This window comes from Cervus canadensis, chromosome 21, assembly GCF_019320065.1.
Source record: "Cervus canadensis isolate Bull #8, Minnesota chromosome 21, ASM1932006v1, whole genome shotgun sequence".
In the NCBI taxonomy this organism is placed as follows: Eukaryota; Metazoa; Chordata; class Mammalia; order Artiodactyla; family Cervidae; genus Cervus; species Cervus canadensis.
The window spans coordinates 30269031-30286777 of record NC_057406.1 but is presented as its reverse complement, the minus strand read 5'-3'; the positions used below and the strand labels follow the sequence as shown (position 1 = coordinate 30286777).

Below are 17747 nucleotides of genomic sequence, written 5' to 3'. Positions count from 1 at the left end.
TTTTCCTGGGATCTGCGTGCTACACATGGAATATTGTCACTATGGAAGCACACCTGAGCCTCACTGTTCAGAGTTCTTATTTGTTTAAACTCTCTTTAATTGAATGTATAGTTTTTTTGCGGATTTTTTTTGGCCACCTTACACGCAGCTGCAAGATCTTACTTCCCTGGTGTTGTTTAGTTACTAAGTCGTGTCTGACTCTTTTGTGACCCCATAGACTGTAGCCCACCAGGCTCCTCGCTCTATGGGATTTCCCAGGCAAGAATACTGAAGTGGGTTGCCATTTCCTTCTCCAGGGGTTCTTCCCTACCCAGGGATTGAACACATGTCCCCTGCATTGGCAGACGGATTCTTTATCACTGAGCCACCAGGAAAGCCCTTACTTCCCTGACCAGGGATCAAATCCCAGCCCCCTGCAGTGGAAGCTTGGAGTATGACCACCAGGGAAGTCCCTGAAGAATAGTTCGTTTACAATGTTGCATTAGTTTCAGGTGGACAGCAAAGTGATTCATGTTATCTTTTTGAATCGGAGTTTTCTCCAGATATATGCCCAGGAGTGGAATTACAGGATTGTGGTAACAATTTTTAGCTTTTTAAGGAATCTCCATACTGTTCTGCATAGAGGCTGTGCAAATGTACATTCCCACCAACAGTGTGGGAGTGTTGCCTTTTTTCCCACACCCTCTCCAGCATTTACCTGTAGACTTTTTAATGATGGACATTCTGATTGGTGTGAGATGATACCTCATTGTAGCCCTGATTTGCATTTCTCCAGTAATTAGTGGCTGAGCATCCTTTCATGTAGGGCTTCCCCAGTGGCTCAGCAGTAGAGAATCCACCTGCAGTAGAGGAGCCACAGGAGACATGGCTCCCCTGTGAGGGGAGGATCCTCTGGAGGAGGGCGTGGCAACCCCCTCCAGTATTCTTGCCTGGAGAATCCCATGGATGGGGAGCCTGGTGGGCTACAGTCCATAGGATGGCAACGAGTCGGACATGACTGAAGTGACTTAGCACACATACACATCCTTTCATGTGCCTGTTGGCTGTCTGTATATCTTCTTTGGAGAAATGTCTGTTTAGGTCTTCCACCCATTTTTTTGATTGGGTTGTTTGGGTTTTAGATATTAAGGTGCATATCACCTCTTTTTACTGAATGATAAAATGTTGGTGTGAGTGTAAAATTAGAGCTCAGGAACTGTTGAGAGTTTTTCTCCCGTCTTGGAGAAATCCCACCCTCCTTTCTGTCTAGATATCTGTTCTCTTTTGGCTCCCAGTTAATCAGTTTGTCCTTTTAGCACAAATCTTAAAGGAGAGTATTCACGAATATAAGAAACAGAGAACTTTCTCTGTTTCTCCTCTAAATTTTATTGCATAAATGATTTCATTCTTTTCATATATATCTGAAGGAAAGCAAATTCATCCAGAAAAATGTGGATTGATAAAGGTATTTTCCATGGACATATTTCAATGGAAGTATGTTCATGGAAAATATATATATTTTTTCCTGAAAGAGTGTAAAAGGAGCTGAGAATTATGCCTTAAATTTGTAATTCTCTGCGAAGTCCATGAGATTTATTTCTGCTGGTTTACCTCATATGAGAATCTACCAAAGCCTGTGATCTCCCAGCTCTGAACCTCTGCGTCCCTAACACGCACCACTCCTGGGATTACAGTTCACCAAAAGAGGGACCAAAAGTTCCAGAGAACTGAAGAAAGAATGCTTCAATGTCAATCGCTATCTGTGACATCCCTAGGTGGGCTGCCTCAGTGGGAAAATATGGTTCATTTATTTCACCTCTGTTGACTCAGGGAGCAATTTTGAAAAAGACATTCACTGCTAAAAAGCAAAGAATTGACAAAGTGTGTCCTGGTGTCAGGAATAATAGGTTCAAGGGTTATATTACTTTGGGTTAGTATTTACAAGGGTTAGTTTACTTTGAGGGATTGTTAGGAAATGAAGGGTTGTTCATTGTTAGGAAATGAAGGGTTGAGAGTGTTGGTATTTGAGGCAAAGCCCCAGGTGAAAGCCAACAGCCAGGAATTTAAAAAATCCTAAGTAATGAGAGTGAGAGTGAAATAATCAGGAGGTGATCTGATTGTACTTTCAAAAATTCTTTGCTTGTTCTGTGTATGATATGACTATATGCACACGTGTTTATTGCAGAAAATTTGTAGGATAACTGAACAGAAAAGATCACCTAAATATTAATCATCATCACTACCACCTAAAGAAAACCATTGTAAGAATTTTGTTTATATTTATTCCTATCTTTCCCATCCATTGAATTATTCTTTATAATATTTGAGGTAAATTGACTAAAATTAATTTCTCATTAAATGATTTCTCATTAAAATGATCTGGTGATCACTGATCAAAATTACATTCTTTGTATATTATACCTAAAGACATCCTGGTATTTATACTTTTTCATAAGGAAAGTTTTAAGAAAAGTAATCAAGGAAAGGGGAACCAAGATCAAAGTTTATCATCAAAATTCAATTTGTCAATGTGGAATAAAACAATTAGAAAAAATGTTTTTATTGATCTAAAAATCGGAATCAGAAGAAAAAATAACACTTAGGAAATCTAAAGAGATTTAAAGCTTAGAAACATGTCCTAGTCAATTCTACATGTAACCTACAATGATCTGCATACTTTATAAGTGGAATTGCTATTCCTGGATCACTTTGGAGGTGATGAAATAAGTTCCAGTGACTGTGTGAGTCTAGGAGTTTGTTCTAGAGGACAAGGGTTAAAGGTCCGTGCTAACGTCAGGATGAGCCTGTAAAGATTCCGTTATCCTAAGAGTGTTTACCTAAGCCCTAAGCTGGTGGGTTTTACTTGTGATTGCTCTGGGTTATTTGGGTAGATATTGATCAGAGATAGTGTCCTCACTGGACCTCCCCAGAAAGAGTGTAAAAGGAGCTGAGAATTCCGCCTTCCATTGGGAATTCTCTGGGAAGTCCGAGAGATTTATTTCTGCTGGTTTACTTCATATGAGAAGCTACCAAAGTCTGCCATCTCCCAGCTCTGAACCTCTGCGTCCCTAACACGCATCACTCCTAGGCTAACCGTTCTCCGAGAGAGAGACCAGAAGTGCCAGAAAACTGAAGGAAGAATGCTTCGAGGTCGATCGCTATCTGTGACATCCCTAGGTGGGCTGCCTCGGTGGGAAGCCGGACTTCCTGTGGAGAATTTACTGCTCTTTGAAGTCTCTTGGGAAGTGACCAATAAAGGTTTGTACTACCCCCTGAGGCAGCTCTTTGCCAGATCACTGAAGAATGTAAATTAGGAATTCACGGAACGCACTCTAGTGAGAATGAACTGCCCTTGTGAGTGAGGAAAGTATTCAAACCGAACATAGATTTAGACGAGGTTTAACCTCGTTTATTTCAACAGGCGATGAAAATTTACACTGGTGTACGTGTTGAAAGGGAGACAACTGAAAATATTAGTCTTGGTCAGGGAATGCACGTTTAAATTAAAATTAGAAATTCAAGTTATGACAAAAATAGAGATATAGAATTAATATTTACTTTTTGGGTTTCATGATTATTTTTTTCAGGAACAAACTTCAATTTTGTAGTTTATTTTAGGAAGAATTGTGCCTGATCAGGACTAATTAGAAATTTCAACCCCTGTTGAAAGGATCTGAAATATACATGTGCTCTGTTAGCAAGTATGTGAAATATTTAATAACATTTCTAATAATTCAAGATTAGCTTGGAATTAAAGTTTTAACTTAGAAGAAGTTCTGAAGGTATAATATTGACCTCCTATTAAGAATAATGCATGTAGTTTTTTCTTCAATACTATATAAACATAGAAATTATAAGATAAGGGAAATCAAATTAACAAAATTAGAACAATTTCCTAGTGAGATGTAACCTCTTTTATGCTGGATTAGAGAAGGCAAGGCAGAGAACTGTGGCCTAAACTTTTTAATGATAAAGGTACCTGTAAAATTCTTAAAAAACAATTCCTTGTGGGTTGATAATGTCTAGTTTAAAAGTCTCAGACTATTACCACTAAAACTGAAGGAATATTGGTAAAGAAAAAGCAACAGTTGTGAAGACTGAGTTTTTCAAGGTCAAGGAAAACCAGCCCAAATGATTGTTGGATGAAGGCAGTGATAATGTGTGGAATTTAAAGGATCTGAAACGAAAATATGTATCTATTATATATTCATTTAGGGGGAAATTATATTTTTTGTTTTTGTTGCTTATGCTTATTGCAATAATTTAAAGGATCTGAAATATACATGAATGTGAAAATTACATATTCCCTTTAGCTAATCAGAACCAGCAAAACCTCAAAATCAAAGAAATTACATTTAGCATCTGTTCTGATTTTTACCTTATGCTCAGTGTTCACTCTCATGCATATGCATTCAAAAAATTCATAAACTCATAAATAAAAATAAATTCTTCCTAGGTAGAAATGTACAGAATGAATGTAAGAGAACAAAGCACTGTCTTCCTCTTTGTAGTTTACTGAGTAAGAGGCAAAGAGGACAGAAACCTTAATATGGAAAAGCCAAGTGTTTTTCAATCAGCTTGTTCCTAATGTTCTTTTTCCAGTCACAAGATTTTTAAATATGCCCAAAGCTCCTGGGAGCAGAGCCATCTTTACTACGCATAAATCCCAGCCTGTGATTTGAAATAGAGATTTTTCTCTGCCTAACAAGCAGGCATTCAAGGATATAGCTTATTGGTGGAAAAGAAACGGGGCGGGGGGCCTCTTTTGCACCAAGAATCTGTTCAGAAGAGTTCTGTGTGGGTTCTTCTTTTTGGTTTGTTTTTAAATAGTTATTTATTTGTTTATTTTTACTACTTTGGGCTGTGCTGGATCTTCATTGTTGCGCGGGCTTTTCTCTGGTTGCAGAGGGCGGAAGCTACTCTCTGGTTGTGGTGCTTGAGCTTCTCTTGTTCCAGAGCACAGGCTCTAGGGAACACAGGCTTCAGCAGCTGCGGCATGTGGGCTCAGTAGCTGTGGTTCCCGGATTCTAGGGCAGAGGCTCAATAGTCGCGGTACACGGGCCAAGTTGCTCCGTGGCATGTGGGATCTTCCTGAATAAGGGATTGAACCCATGTCTCCTGCATTCTCTGCCTCTGAGCCGACAGAGAAGCCCTTGTGTGGGTTCTTCTGAGCAGAATGCTTCCCCTTCCTTCCTTTTCTCTCCTTTTAGCAAATGTTAACAGGGTATTGTCTCCTGGTGCTGGGCCCACAATGGCAACACTGACTGTTCCCCATCCCCCAGGCTGACTCTTCCAGCCTGATGACATGCATGCTGCTCTCAGGGCCTGGAACAGTGCCTGGTGCATAGAAAATGCTCAATGGATATTTTTTCTTTTGAATGAAGGAATAAATACGTTTATTTTTCAACTTCTTTTTTTTTTTTTTTTATTTTTCAACTTCTAAGCTGCCTTTGATACTATTTTTCTTTCATTTCCCGTGTAGGATAAAGGGAATTTTCTTGTCAAGAGGAAACCCATTAAAATGATTTACCCAATCACTTCAATATCTCCTTCAATCTTTATTCCTTCAATATTTATCTCCTGCAATATTTATTATAGTCTGATTTTATTACATTTTTATATAAATGGACAATTATTGTGTGCATCTCTGACAAGACATTGACACTATAGTTTCTTTGAATTTGAATTTTACTTTGAGTTTTTATTTCCCTGCCATTCACAGCAGTATAGGAGACATCTTCAAGATCATGAATCCAACTTCTCTACTTCATAGATGAAAAGGATGCCTACAAGGATGCATTAAATGGTCAAGCACATAGCAGGGTTGGGACTAGCATTTTGGCCTCCTGAGTCCACTTCTCTTTTTTATTAGCATGCAAGAATAAAAAATTAAAATGTCCACTGTCTAAGGAAATATCCTGTAGGTATAAGAACACAAGAGTTGCAGTCCAAAAAAGTCAGGGTTTTCTGAGACTTAGAAAAAAATCCCTTAAACTGCCTGAATATCAGTTTCTTCATGATGAAATGTACATACTACATATGCTCCAGCCATCTTACAAATGTTTCATGGCAAACAAGAAAACATATCCAAGAAAACAAAAGATTTTTTAGAGAAGGGGACAATTCTGTACTGACAGAATTTTGCCTGTAAACAATGGAAACATGTAAGATATAACAAATAAGAGTCATAGTTAAATTATTGGGTGTTAATTCTCTGACTTCAAAATAACCTTTTCTACTTTAATAATTAACCTTGAAATATCTTGCTTTTATGCATTCATTCATTCTTATTCAATAAAGATTCACCAACTATCTATTGGATATCAGACACTGGGAAATGAAGGGCATGGAGTTCAACAACACAGAATTGATTTTCAATCTTTCAGAATTTACAGACATTAAACATGCAATTGTAGTCAACTGTAATGAGTGTAAGAATGAGAACAAGTTGCTCTAGAACTGTACAGGCAGACCTGATTTTATTGTGTTTCACTTTATTGTGCTTAGCCAATATTGCTTTTTTTGACAAGCTGAACGTTTGTGGCAATCTGGCATCAAGCAAGTCCGTTTTTCCAATGGCATTTAATCACTTTCTGTCTCTGTGTCAGATTCTATTAATTCTCATGGTATTTCAAATTTTTTCATTATTAATGTATTTGTTATGGTGATCTGTGATCAGCGATCTTTGACATTACTTTTGCAAAAAGGTTATAACTCACTGAAGGCTCAGGTGATGGGTAACCTTTTTAACAATAATATATTTTTACATTAAGGCAGGTACATTATGTTTTTAGACAAAATACTGTTGCATACTTAATAGACTGTGTTATAGTGTAAGCATAACTTTTATATGCGCTTGGGAAACCAAAAAATTCATGATTTGCTTTGTTGCAATTTCATTTTATTGGGATGGTCTGGATAAGAACCTGTAATATCTCTAAGGCCAGCCTGTGCTTTAGTGTGGGGAGGGAAGGTTTCTATCTAGTTGGAGGCTTGGGAAAAACCTTTAACAGAGAGACATTTGAGCTGGTTCCTGAAGGATAAATAGCTGTTGGGTAGAGATGAGGAGGCGGTGATAAAGAGCAGACAGTGTTCGGTGTGTGGGAACTGTACATACCGAGATACAGAAGTGAGAAAGTGAACCCTGTTCAGGGCTCTGAGGGAAGCTCAGAAAGGGTAAGAGGAGTGGAGCCTGAGAGGAGATGGGAGACCCCAACAAGGGCTGGATTGTGGAATGCAGAGTGAGTTAATAGCATTAAGGGGCTCCATCTCCAATCCATGAAGCATGGGAAGCCATTGAAGTTCTAGACAGTGGAAAGCACTAAGGAGTGAGATGTGTTTTTTAATTTTTTTTTGCTGAATGAAAGAGTCTTTAAATTCTAGAGTGCTTTATAATTTTCAAGTCACACACGTGATTTCATGTAATCCTACAGTAACTTTCCCCCCAGCCCTACATTGCTCCTCTTCCCTTCCCTCTCCCCACGAGTAACCACTAATTTGTTCTTGTTATCTGTGAGCCTGCTTCCTTTCTTTTTGTTTACTAATTTGTTGTGGTTTTCAGATTCCACATCTAAGTGGTATCATACAGTATTTGTCTTTTTTTATCTGACTTAATTCACTTATCATGATGCTTTCCAAGTCCATCCATTTTGTCGCAAATGGCAATATTTCTTTCTTTCTTTCTTTCTGGCTGAGTAATATTCCATTACGTATATTAATGCTGTGCTGTGCTGTGCTTAGTCGCTCAGTCATGTCTGACCCTTTGCAACCGCATGGACTGTAGCCTGCTAGGCTCCTCTTTCCGTGGGGATTCTCCAGGCAAGAATACTGGAGTGGGTTGCCATTTTCTTCTCCAGGGGATTGTTTCAACCCAGGGAATAAACCCAGGTCTCTCACATTGCAGGTGGGTTCTTTACTGTCTGAGCCATGAGGGAAGCCTGTATATATTAATATATACCACAAATATATACCACAAATATACCACAAATAGCACTATAACTAGTTGGGGGACAAGTTAGCAAGAAAGGAACAATAAGAGATTGTGCTATGGTCTAGGAAGGAGCGTTTTGCCCAAACACTGGAAATAAGCTTTACTTTCAACTTCTCTGCTACAATTATTTCTTCTGTACAAACTTGCCTGAATCATTGAAAACTGTGGACCATTGATCACACTGAGAATTGTTGGAGTCATTAAAAAGAGGTTAATGAATGTTGTCAAAAATAATGTATGGTAATTTAATAAATGTGAACTATTTTGAAATTTAGTCACTGAATAGATGCTTCCCTCTAAAAACTGACTAAAAACAACTTGTTTTAGCCCTAAACCAGTGTCAGCTAAAAAAAAAAAATTACACAAGCTAAAAGTTGAGAGTTGTGTTTTATTTGGCGGACTTTCTGAGGACTATGGCCTGGGCTACAGCCTGTCAGATTGCTCCAAGGGACTGTTCCAAAGTGGTAAGAGAAGAGCCAAGATATACAGCAATTTTTGCTCATTATATGTACGTGTTTTTTCAGAGTCAAGATCTGAATGATTTCATTATATTTCTAAAGGGCTCTATGATCAATGTGAGAACCACTGCTCTGAAGTTCCCTTAACCCAGGTTTGTTTTATTTATTTATTTTTTATTGGACCAGAATGCTTAGAGCCAAAGTAAAAAAGCCATTTCCCTTAAGTGGTGTTTTCCAGATGGACCTTCTCTAAAGCAGAGTAGAAATGATTCCACCCTCTCCAAGACCTAAAGATGCTTGTCTTTGTGTGACCCTGCTCACTTTCTCCTTCTGTCCCTCCCACCACTACTTGCAAAGATTCATCAATACGTTGCTCCATAGAGTTAAAGGCAGCTCTCCATATCCGTGGTTCCATATCTGTGGATTGAACCAACTCTGGATCACAAATAGTGGGGAAAAAATTCCAGAATGCTCCAAAAAGCAAAACTTTACCACACACCAGCAGACTGACTATACCCCATTTACACTGTGTTAGATGTTACAAGTAACCTAGAGATGATTTAAAGTATGTGGGAAGATGTGCATAGGTTGTATGCAAATATTATGTCATTTTATACATAGGACTTGAGCATCTGGGATTTTGGTATCCAGAGTGGTAGTCAGGGAGTTGTGTCCCAAAACCAACCTGCTGTGGGTACCAAGGCACAATTCTACTTGCAATCCTGCTGTCTAAGGCTTGTGAGTCTGGAGTCAGACTGCCTGGATTGGAAATCCCAGCTCCATCATTAAATGTCTAATATTGGATCCATCTCACAGCCTCTATGTCTCAATTTCCCCACCTAAAAAAAAAAAAAAAGATAATAGCATCTTCCTTAACAATGTGGTGAAAACTAAAAGAAAATAGCAACTGTAAATCACTTAAAACAGTGTCTAGCATTTAATTACTCTCTGTTAGCTTATTATTATTTCTTACAAAATTTATTCATAAAATGGGGACCTTGAATCATTCATTTTCACACTGACTCTCAGTTTGAACAATTGCATGGTTCTGTTTTTAAATGCAAAAGCAGGGAAAAGGGAAAAAAGACATGGATCAGGATTACTATAGTCATGAGCAACACTGTAATTAGAGGTTGGGATTGCTTTTCCTGAAGTGGATATGCACAGCCATGTCATGTCAAAGGCACCCCAAGTCACAACACACGAAACACACAGTCTCTGTAAGAACAATGCTCGGCACACACATAGGTTCAAGAAGAGCACTAGTCTCCCCCCTTTCCTTTCATTCAGATTGCCATGACTGAGCCCTTCTTGTATAAAGCATTCAGATCTGCCATTGTGGATATAATCAGGGAGGGCATGCCTGTGGGCTTGCTCCAAGTCTGTCATCTCCCACTGCCCTGGACTATAGTTGCTCTGATTGGAACCTCAGACCTAGTCAATTGCCAGGCACACAAACATTTGGTGACCATCATCACCAGTAGCATTTAGTCTCTTTCCCGCCAGACCTGCTGCCTCAGAGAATGATGTCTAACTCTGTAATGACTATCCCTGCTTCTGCAACTATGTCTTGGGATAGGAATCAGATGAGTAGCTATGTACACTGAAATCATAGACTTCTAAATTCTCCGACTTTTAATCACTTAAAAATAGTGAAGAGTCTCTCTATATACATACTTATATATTATTATATGTATCTCCTTTTTATGTCTTTCCTGGTGGTTCATTGATAAAGAATCTGCCTGTCAATGCAGGAGATGAGGGTTTGATCCCTGGGTCAGAAAGGTCCCCTGGAGAAGGAAACCTCCTCCGGTATTCTTGCTTGGGAAATCCCATGGAAAGAGGCATCTGGTGGGCTACATACAGTCCATGGGTTTGGGAAAGAGTTGGCCATACCTTAGCGGCTCAACAAAATATCCTTTTTAACAGGCTCTCACCTTCCATACTGCCTTGGAGTTCTGCTTTTAACAATGTCGGCAGTGCTTCATCAGTCGCAGATGACGACTTGAAGTTTTAGCTACTTCACTGACACATATGTTATGAGAGCTCATCTTTTCTTTACTTTGCCCTCACACGAGAGATAGCTCCCATGTTGTTTCAGGAAAGTAGAGATCAATAAAATGCAAAGTACATGTTTGAAAGTGAAGAGTCAGTCCAAATTCAATGACCTACACTGTGGAAAAACAATAATTCATTAAAAAATAGATTTTAGTGAACCCTTGGTTTATATTCCAAAGTTAAAAATAGGAATGACCCTATTTCTAGGCTATCATACTCACCTTTAATTAGCATGCCAGGTGGGGAGTTGGTTTAAGATGGTAAATAGAGTGAGAACTAAGGGGAGTTCAGTTCAGTTCAGTCGCTCAGTCGTGTCCGACTCTTTGCGACCCCATGAACCGCAGCACGCCAGGCCTCCCTGTCCATCACCAACTCCCGGAGTCCACCCAAACCCATGTCCAGTGAGTTGGTGATGCCATCCAACCATCTCATCCCCTGTCATGCCCCTTCTCCTCCTGCCCTCAATCTTTCCCAGCATCAGGGTCTTTTCAAATGAGTCAGCACTTCACATCAGGTGGCCAAAGTATTGGAGTTTCAGCTTCAACATCAGTCCTTCCAATGAACACCCAGGACTGATCTCCTTTAGGATGGACTGGTTGGATCTCTTTGCAGTCCAAGGAACTCTCAAGAGTCTCCGCCAACACCACAGTTCAAAAGCATCAATTTTTGGCATATAAATCTGGGAAGGACAGAGAGGGCCTGAAATGAAGCTTTAGCATATCAATTAGCAGTAAGAGCACCTCCTCACAGAAAGACTGTAAGGGGAGAAGTCTGGGGGATGGGGGAAAATTTGTTTACAATCAGGTCTCAACCAATATGGGATGAAAAAAATTTTTTTCAGTTTTATGCTTCTATTCCTGAGACTGAAATAATATAGTCATAGTATTTATAAGCACTCTAAGACTATTCAGGGACTATTTTATTTCAAAGCTGAAAGCCTCAAATGGGAAAAAGAAGTAGAAAATTAATTAATTGTGTTTATCTTTGCATTTCAATTCTCAAATCCTATCTTTTTTTGAAATAAAAAATTTCTCTTCTCCCTTATATCCTTTAGTAAATAAAAATGTTTTGTTTGCATTAATGCAATTGTATTTGAATTTGCAACAAAAAATCTAAAAACAAGGAAGATGTTCTAAAATCTCTGGTCAAGGTACATAGTTGCAAATAAAAGAGAGTGTTCAAGGGACTTCCCTGGTGATCCAGTGGTTAAGAATCCACCTGCCAATTGAGCAGACACAGGTTCAATCCCTGATTCAGGAAGATTCCACATGCCGCGGGCCAACTAAGCAAGTGGACCACAACTGCTGAGCCCTTGCCCTGGAGCCGGTGCTCTGCAACAAGAGAAACCACCACAATGAGAAGCTCAAACACCACAACGAAGAGTGGTCCCTGCTCCCCACAACTAGAAAAAGCCTGCGGGCAGCAACGAAAATCCAGCACAGCCAAAAACAAATCAGCTAATTAATTTCTTAAAAAGTTTACCATTAAAAAAAAGATTGTCCAAGAATAAAAACGTAAGACATTTAAGGAGTGTATGCCATCAGAACCCGAAAATGTATTCCCCTGGATAATATACAGATGAAGGAAGTAAGTCTACAAAGAGGAGAAATTATTTGAAGATTTTGAATTATTTTGGTAGTGGGCTTGAATAAAGCTTATATAAATATATATATTTAAAGATGTTGCTAAGACGTGACTCTCAGACTTTAGAGAAAAGTTCTATTTAGTTACCCTTGCAAACTGTTTGTCTAATTTTTTTTTTTCTCAACAAATGGTTTCGATGTTCCCTAAATTTTTCTGGAATTTGGCTAAGTGCGTAGGTGTCCTTGATGTTGGCATCAATCAGATTCATCATTGAATGGCTAAGTGAACCCTGTCGGTTCTGATCCAGTCTGGAAGGCTCTGCTTGTAGATTTGCAGATCATCTTCCTGTGTCCCATACTGCATTCATCAGCCAGTGGAAGCTGGGATTGGTAATATCTTTATTATCAGACTCTGCTCAAGTAGCCATTTCAATTTCCTTTAGGTATGGTCAAAAAGTTTTTTCTTAAAGATCAAGTTTCAAAGGACAATAACCTTATGTAGGCTTATATGAAAACTACATATAATATTTACATTTTGGAAGTTATATTAGCTCTTTTCTAAGTTAGTGAACCCTGTTTTGTCATGTAGTAGTATTTATATTTGCTTTTTGTGTCTCACCTCTCAAAAAGCAACTTATCAAAAACTTTGTTTTGAGTGGTTCAAAACATTTGCGGATGACAATTCTACCTTTTGGCTGTCAATTATGACTATCATTGTAAGTCACATAGTACAAGTAAAATGTATTATTTAAGGTCTGAGTGATTGAAATAAGAAATTTACGAGATGCAGTTGCTATCAAACTCCATATGCTAAAGAATTGAAATACTTTATGAAAAACCATGATGAAAAATAAGACTTTTTCTTCTTCATGTACAAGTAACAAAATTGTTCTTGGAAGTAGAGTTGACGATTAATGCCAGAATCTGTATTAGCTTGGGGGATTTTACATGGAATTTCTTGAGTCATTCCTTTGCCTTGCAAAGTACCACTCAAGAAACTGATTTAGACTGTTTTCATATTCTCATACTAGGTGATTGCTCTGAGCTGGCATAAGAATTATCCTGTGCAGTTTACTAAGGGTCTTCTTCCCCTTGACCTTCCCCATCCCTCCTATCTGTTTACTGAACTCTTCCTTTTGAATGCCTATGACTCTGCTGGTACCCTCTGCTCCAAATGTAGTGCCTTGGCTCTAACTGTTCCCTCCGCCTAAAAAATTCTTCCTCATGAATCAACTTGCTTGATTTCCTCACTCTTTTAAATATTTACCTTAAATATCAGCTTTTCAATGAAACATAGTTTTTAATACTGCTGCTCCAACCTGTCCTTTCTCCCCAGGTGAGGTATTGGGTTGGCCAAAAAGAGGTTTTGCACTGAGGTTTTTCTGTAACATCTTAGGGACAAATCTGAACGAACTTTTTGGCCAACTCGGTACTATTGTGTCCCCATTGAACAGGTGAGCTAATTAAGCCTCAGACAGGTTAAATGAGTTAACTAGTTCAATTTAAGATAGTTACAATTTTTGCCTTTATAATTCTTTAATAAATATCCTTATGCACGCATATTAAGTCGCTTTATCCATGTCTGACTCTGTGTGACCCTATGGACTGTAGCTCGCCAGGCTCCTCTGTCCATGGAATTATCCAGGCAAGAATACTGGAGTGGGTTGCCATTCCCTCCTCCAGGGAATCTTCCTGACCCAGGGATCGAACCTGGGTCTCCTGTATTGACAGGTGGATTCTATACCATCTGAACCACCTGGGAAACCCAAATATCCTTAAACGCATATCTTATTTTCCCCTCAGGATAATTTTCCATATGTAGACATGCTGGCTATAACAGTAGGCATATTTTCCGAAAGTATACTATTTTTTGGCTTTGTGTTTTAATTGTAGTGGCAGCAATGGCAGAGAGCTAAAATGAAGTACTATATGAAAACTTGGATTTATGTCATGTAAGTTGAACCAAGCATCACTCTTTAAGATCTGTCAGGTTTTCCCCCTTGTCAAAAGGTACTTGCTTGGTCCCTAGAAGAGAAGTGGCTCTTTATCCTGGGAGAAAGTAAAAAAAAAAGTGAAAGTGTTAGTCACTCAGTCATGTCCAACTCTTTGCAACTATGAACTGTAGCCTGCCAGGCTCCTTGGTTCATGGAATTCTCCAGGCAAGAATACTGGAATGGGTTGCCATTCCCTTCTCCAGGGGATCTTCCCGACCTAGGGATCGAACCCAGGTCTCCTGCATTGCAAGCAGACTCTTTACCATCTGAGCCACCAAGTTTGCTCATAATTTGAGCAGTAGCTGATACTTGGTCTTCTCTTATGCCCTTGGGCCACTGAAGGAGAAGAGGTGAAAGGTGATTACTGCTGCTAAGGGCACGCGCCATGACAATAGCTGTTTGTCCCACCTTTGACACTTCCATGTAGATAGAGCTTTAAGCCAGGTACTGCTTTATCCCAATTGTCTCTTCAGGTTTCTTTGAAATATTTGTGATTTGCTGCTGCCAATCTGCTGCTCTCTGACAAAGTACCCAGCATGGAATTGAAACAAATACTAACTTTTTGGTAGTATTCTTTAAAAGCTTTCTTTTCCAAAGCTAAATAAATCCTCGTGCTTGATTTCAGGAGCTAACTTAAAAATGAGGACTAAAACAATATTGTAGATCAACTATACTTCAAAAAAAAGTTGGCTTGAACTTTCCTGATGGTTCAGTGATTGAGACTCTACCCTTCCAATGCAGGGATGCAGAGGGCATGGGTTCAATCCCTGGTCAAGGAAATAAGATCCCACATGCTGCATGGCACAGCAAAAAAAAAAAAAAAATTGACTTAAGAAACATAGAAAAATTGAGGACTTATTTCTATCCCTTCATCATTTAACATGAGCTACTAACCTGAATGATAATGGGACCTTTTCTTTTTAACAGTCGGTGGCATCTATACTGTGATTCAGACAAAGGCCAAAACTACAGCAGATGAATGGGGAGACAACTATTTTCTGATGGGTCCATATTTTGAGCATAATATGAAGACTCAGGTGGAACAGTGTGAACCTGTGAATGATGCCGTTAGAAGAGCCATGGACACGATGAACAAACATGGCTGCCAGGTAAAAGACACCGTCAGATGCTTCATTCAGCAAGTCTCAATAAACTGTTGTGGAATCACACCACACTTTACATGAACTCATGAGAAAAGACCACTCATCTTCTTAGACCAAAGAAGTTGGTTTATGAGAAAGATGATGAACTTGATTTTAGATAGGTTACATTTGAGACACCTTATGAAAACCTAGTAGTATAGTAGGTTTGGGACTCAGCAGAGGGTATAGAATAGAGATGCTTAGGGGAAAGTCAGTTGTGTCTAAATTGTAATTGACATTATGGGTGTTTATAACATTATTCAGTGGAAGATTATAGACTAAGAGGCAACATTTTGAGCCAAACCTTGGGCGATGTCAGTGTGTTAGAACATCCACATGAAAAGAAGTCAGGGACTGCAAAAGTAGAAGTTCAGCTAATGATTAGAACCAGAAGGGCCTTGTAGTTGTGACAGTGTTAAGGTTCTTGAAATGGGAAGGTTATTCTGGATTATCTGGGTAGGTCCAATGTAATCATAAGTATCCTGATATTAGTAAGAGGGGAGCAGTAGAACTAGAATCAGAGAGGAGATATGACAACGTGAGCAGAAATTGAAGTGATGAAAGCTTTGAGGTAGAGGAAGGGGCCACACGCCAAGGAATGCACACGGCCTCTGCAAACTGGGCAAGGCTAGAAGACAGATTCTCCCCAAGAGACTGCTGATGAAATGCACCTCTGCCAACATGTCAGTTTTAACTCATAAGACCCATTTTGGGGGGCTAACCCCCAAATCTGTAAGACAATAAATTGTGCCATTTTAAGCTACTAAGTTTGCAGTAGTTTTTGCCATCTCAATAGGAATAGAGATATCAAGGTAAGGAAGGAGAGAGTTTCAAGTATAAAGGAGGGACTGGATCAACCAAGGATTGAACCCAGGCCAGTTGGGTTGAGCAATACTCAGGTCATTTGTGGTCATCTTGCTAATGACAACTTCAGAGGAGAAAGTGGGGTTAAAGCAGATTGCAGTAGCTTGAGGAATGAATAAATAGTGAGATAAAGGATACAGAAATGTGACTGTGAGGCTTTTCTATGAAGAGGAAGGATAAAAGTTTTTTCAAGTGATATGGCTTTGAGAATTCATGTTTTCTTAAATATGAGTGAGCATATTTATATTCCAAAAAGAAACATCCAGAGGATAGAGAGAAACTGAAAGCTTAGAAGGAATAGATGATGAAACAGAGTAAGGTCACTGGGAACAGGAGAAGAAATGAGATCCAAAACCCTACTGAAAGGATTGTTCTTCACTCCTTTTGCTCAAACTGGAAACACAGGATAAATGCAAACAGAAATGAGTTACTGAGGAATTCAAGATCATTTCACTCTGTGTTTTCAATGATCTTAAGTGCTCAAGATAAACTTCTGAGAGCTAGAAGACAAGTATTAATATAAGAGTGTAAAGAAAGAAATTCTGGAAAAGTGTTAAAGGAATAGGGAAAAGAATTTCCAGACATCGTTAAAGTATGTGTGTGTGTGTTAGTCGATCAGTCATGTCCGACTCTTCGTGATCTCATGGACTGTAGCCAACCAGGCTCCTCTGTCCATGGAATCTTCCAGGCAAGAATACTGGAATGGGTTGCCATTTCCTTCTCCAGCGGATCTTTCTGACGCAGGGATTGGACCCAGGTCTGCATTGTAGGCAGATTCTTTACCAACTGAGCCACTAGGGAAGCCCCTGCTTAAGATATAGTCATGACTTTTTAATGGCACAAATATACACAACTGTGACTTTCTCCAGCTGTCTCCTACATAGGAATGAGTTCTGTTTTGAGAGCACATTCTCAAGTTCAATTGTCTGTTCACCAAAGTTAGCCTAGGCACCCAAGTAACACAATCGGCTATATAGCACTGTCCTGTAATAGGTTTATAATACTTTTCACACAAACAATATATAAAAAATGGACACAAAAAGTAAAACATTTTTAATCTTACAGTACAGTGCCTTGAAAAGTGCAGTAGTATGGTCCCACAACTAGCATTCAAGGGCTGGCATCAGGTAAACAGACAAGAAGATTTACTGACTGGAGGAGGGAGGTGGGAGATGGTAGAGATGGAGGATCGTCAGCAATAGGAGGTGGAAGGTGAGTTGCAATTTCACGCATGCCTGATGTTGATGGCACAGGGTCTGGGGCCTGAAATAAAGTACTATACTACTGTACTCTATACAGTACTATACAGTAAAGTACGCAAAAGCAAAACCGTTTTTAGAGGATGCACACGTGTGACCGTGTATGCCACACACGTGAGCTAACTTATGTGATGGGACATGTGAACGCGCGTTTGCATCTTTAAAAGTTCGCAACTTGAAGGTTCATGTGTAGAGGGGATTTACTGCAGTCAGCAGCCTGACTGAAAGTGTTAGAAGTTAGATAGTTGGAGATTCAGTGTTGTTTAATTTCAGCACGTGTGCAACGAGGCAAGGTGGCATAAGTCTTGAAGGTAACTGTGCAATTGACTGAATTAACGGTTGAGTTGTTGGACAGTTGGATCTGAAATGGACAGGAACGGAAGTAATGAAAGGAAAAAAAATGGTGATGATGTAGGACAA

General features: G+C 39.3%; 1 protein-coding gene across 3 annotated transcripts in view; it reads left to right on the top strand.

The window, feature by feature from the left end:
- The first annotated feature begins 2804 nt into the window (after positions 1-2804).
- The window catches only part of GYS2 (glycogen synthase 2), a 60595-nt gene continuing 45652 nt past the window's right edge, over positions 2805-17747 (top strand). The window contains exons 1-3 of one of the 3 annotated variants that reach the window (XM_043441450.1): positions 3113-3237; positions 8494-8579; positions 14990-15171. In XM_043441450.1, the coding sequence (XP_043297385.1) occupies positions 15064-15171 (108 nt within the window). In that variant the 5' untranslated portion in view covers positions 3113-3237; positions 8494-8579; positions 14990-15063. Of the gene's footprint in view, positions 3238-8493; positions 8580-14989; positions 15172-17747 lie in introns of all 3 variants that reach the window. The other 2 variants (XM_043441451.1, XM_043441448.1) reach the window with 2 other exon arrangements.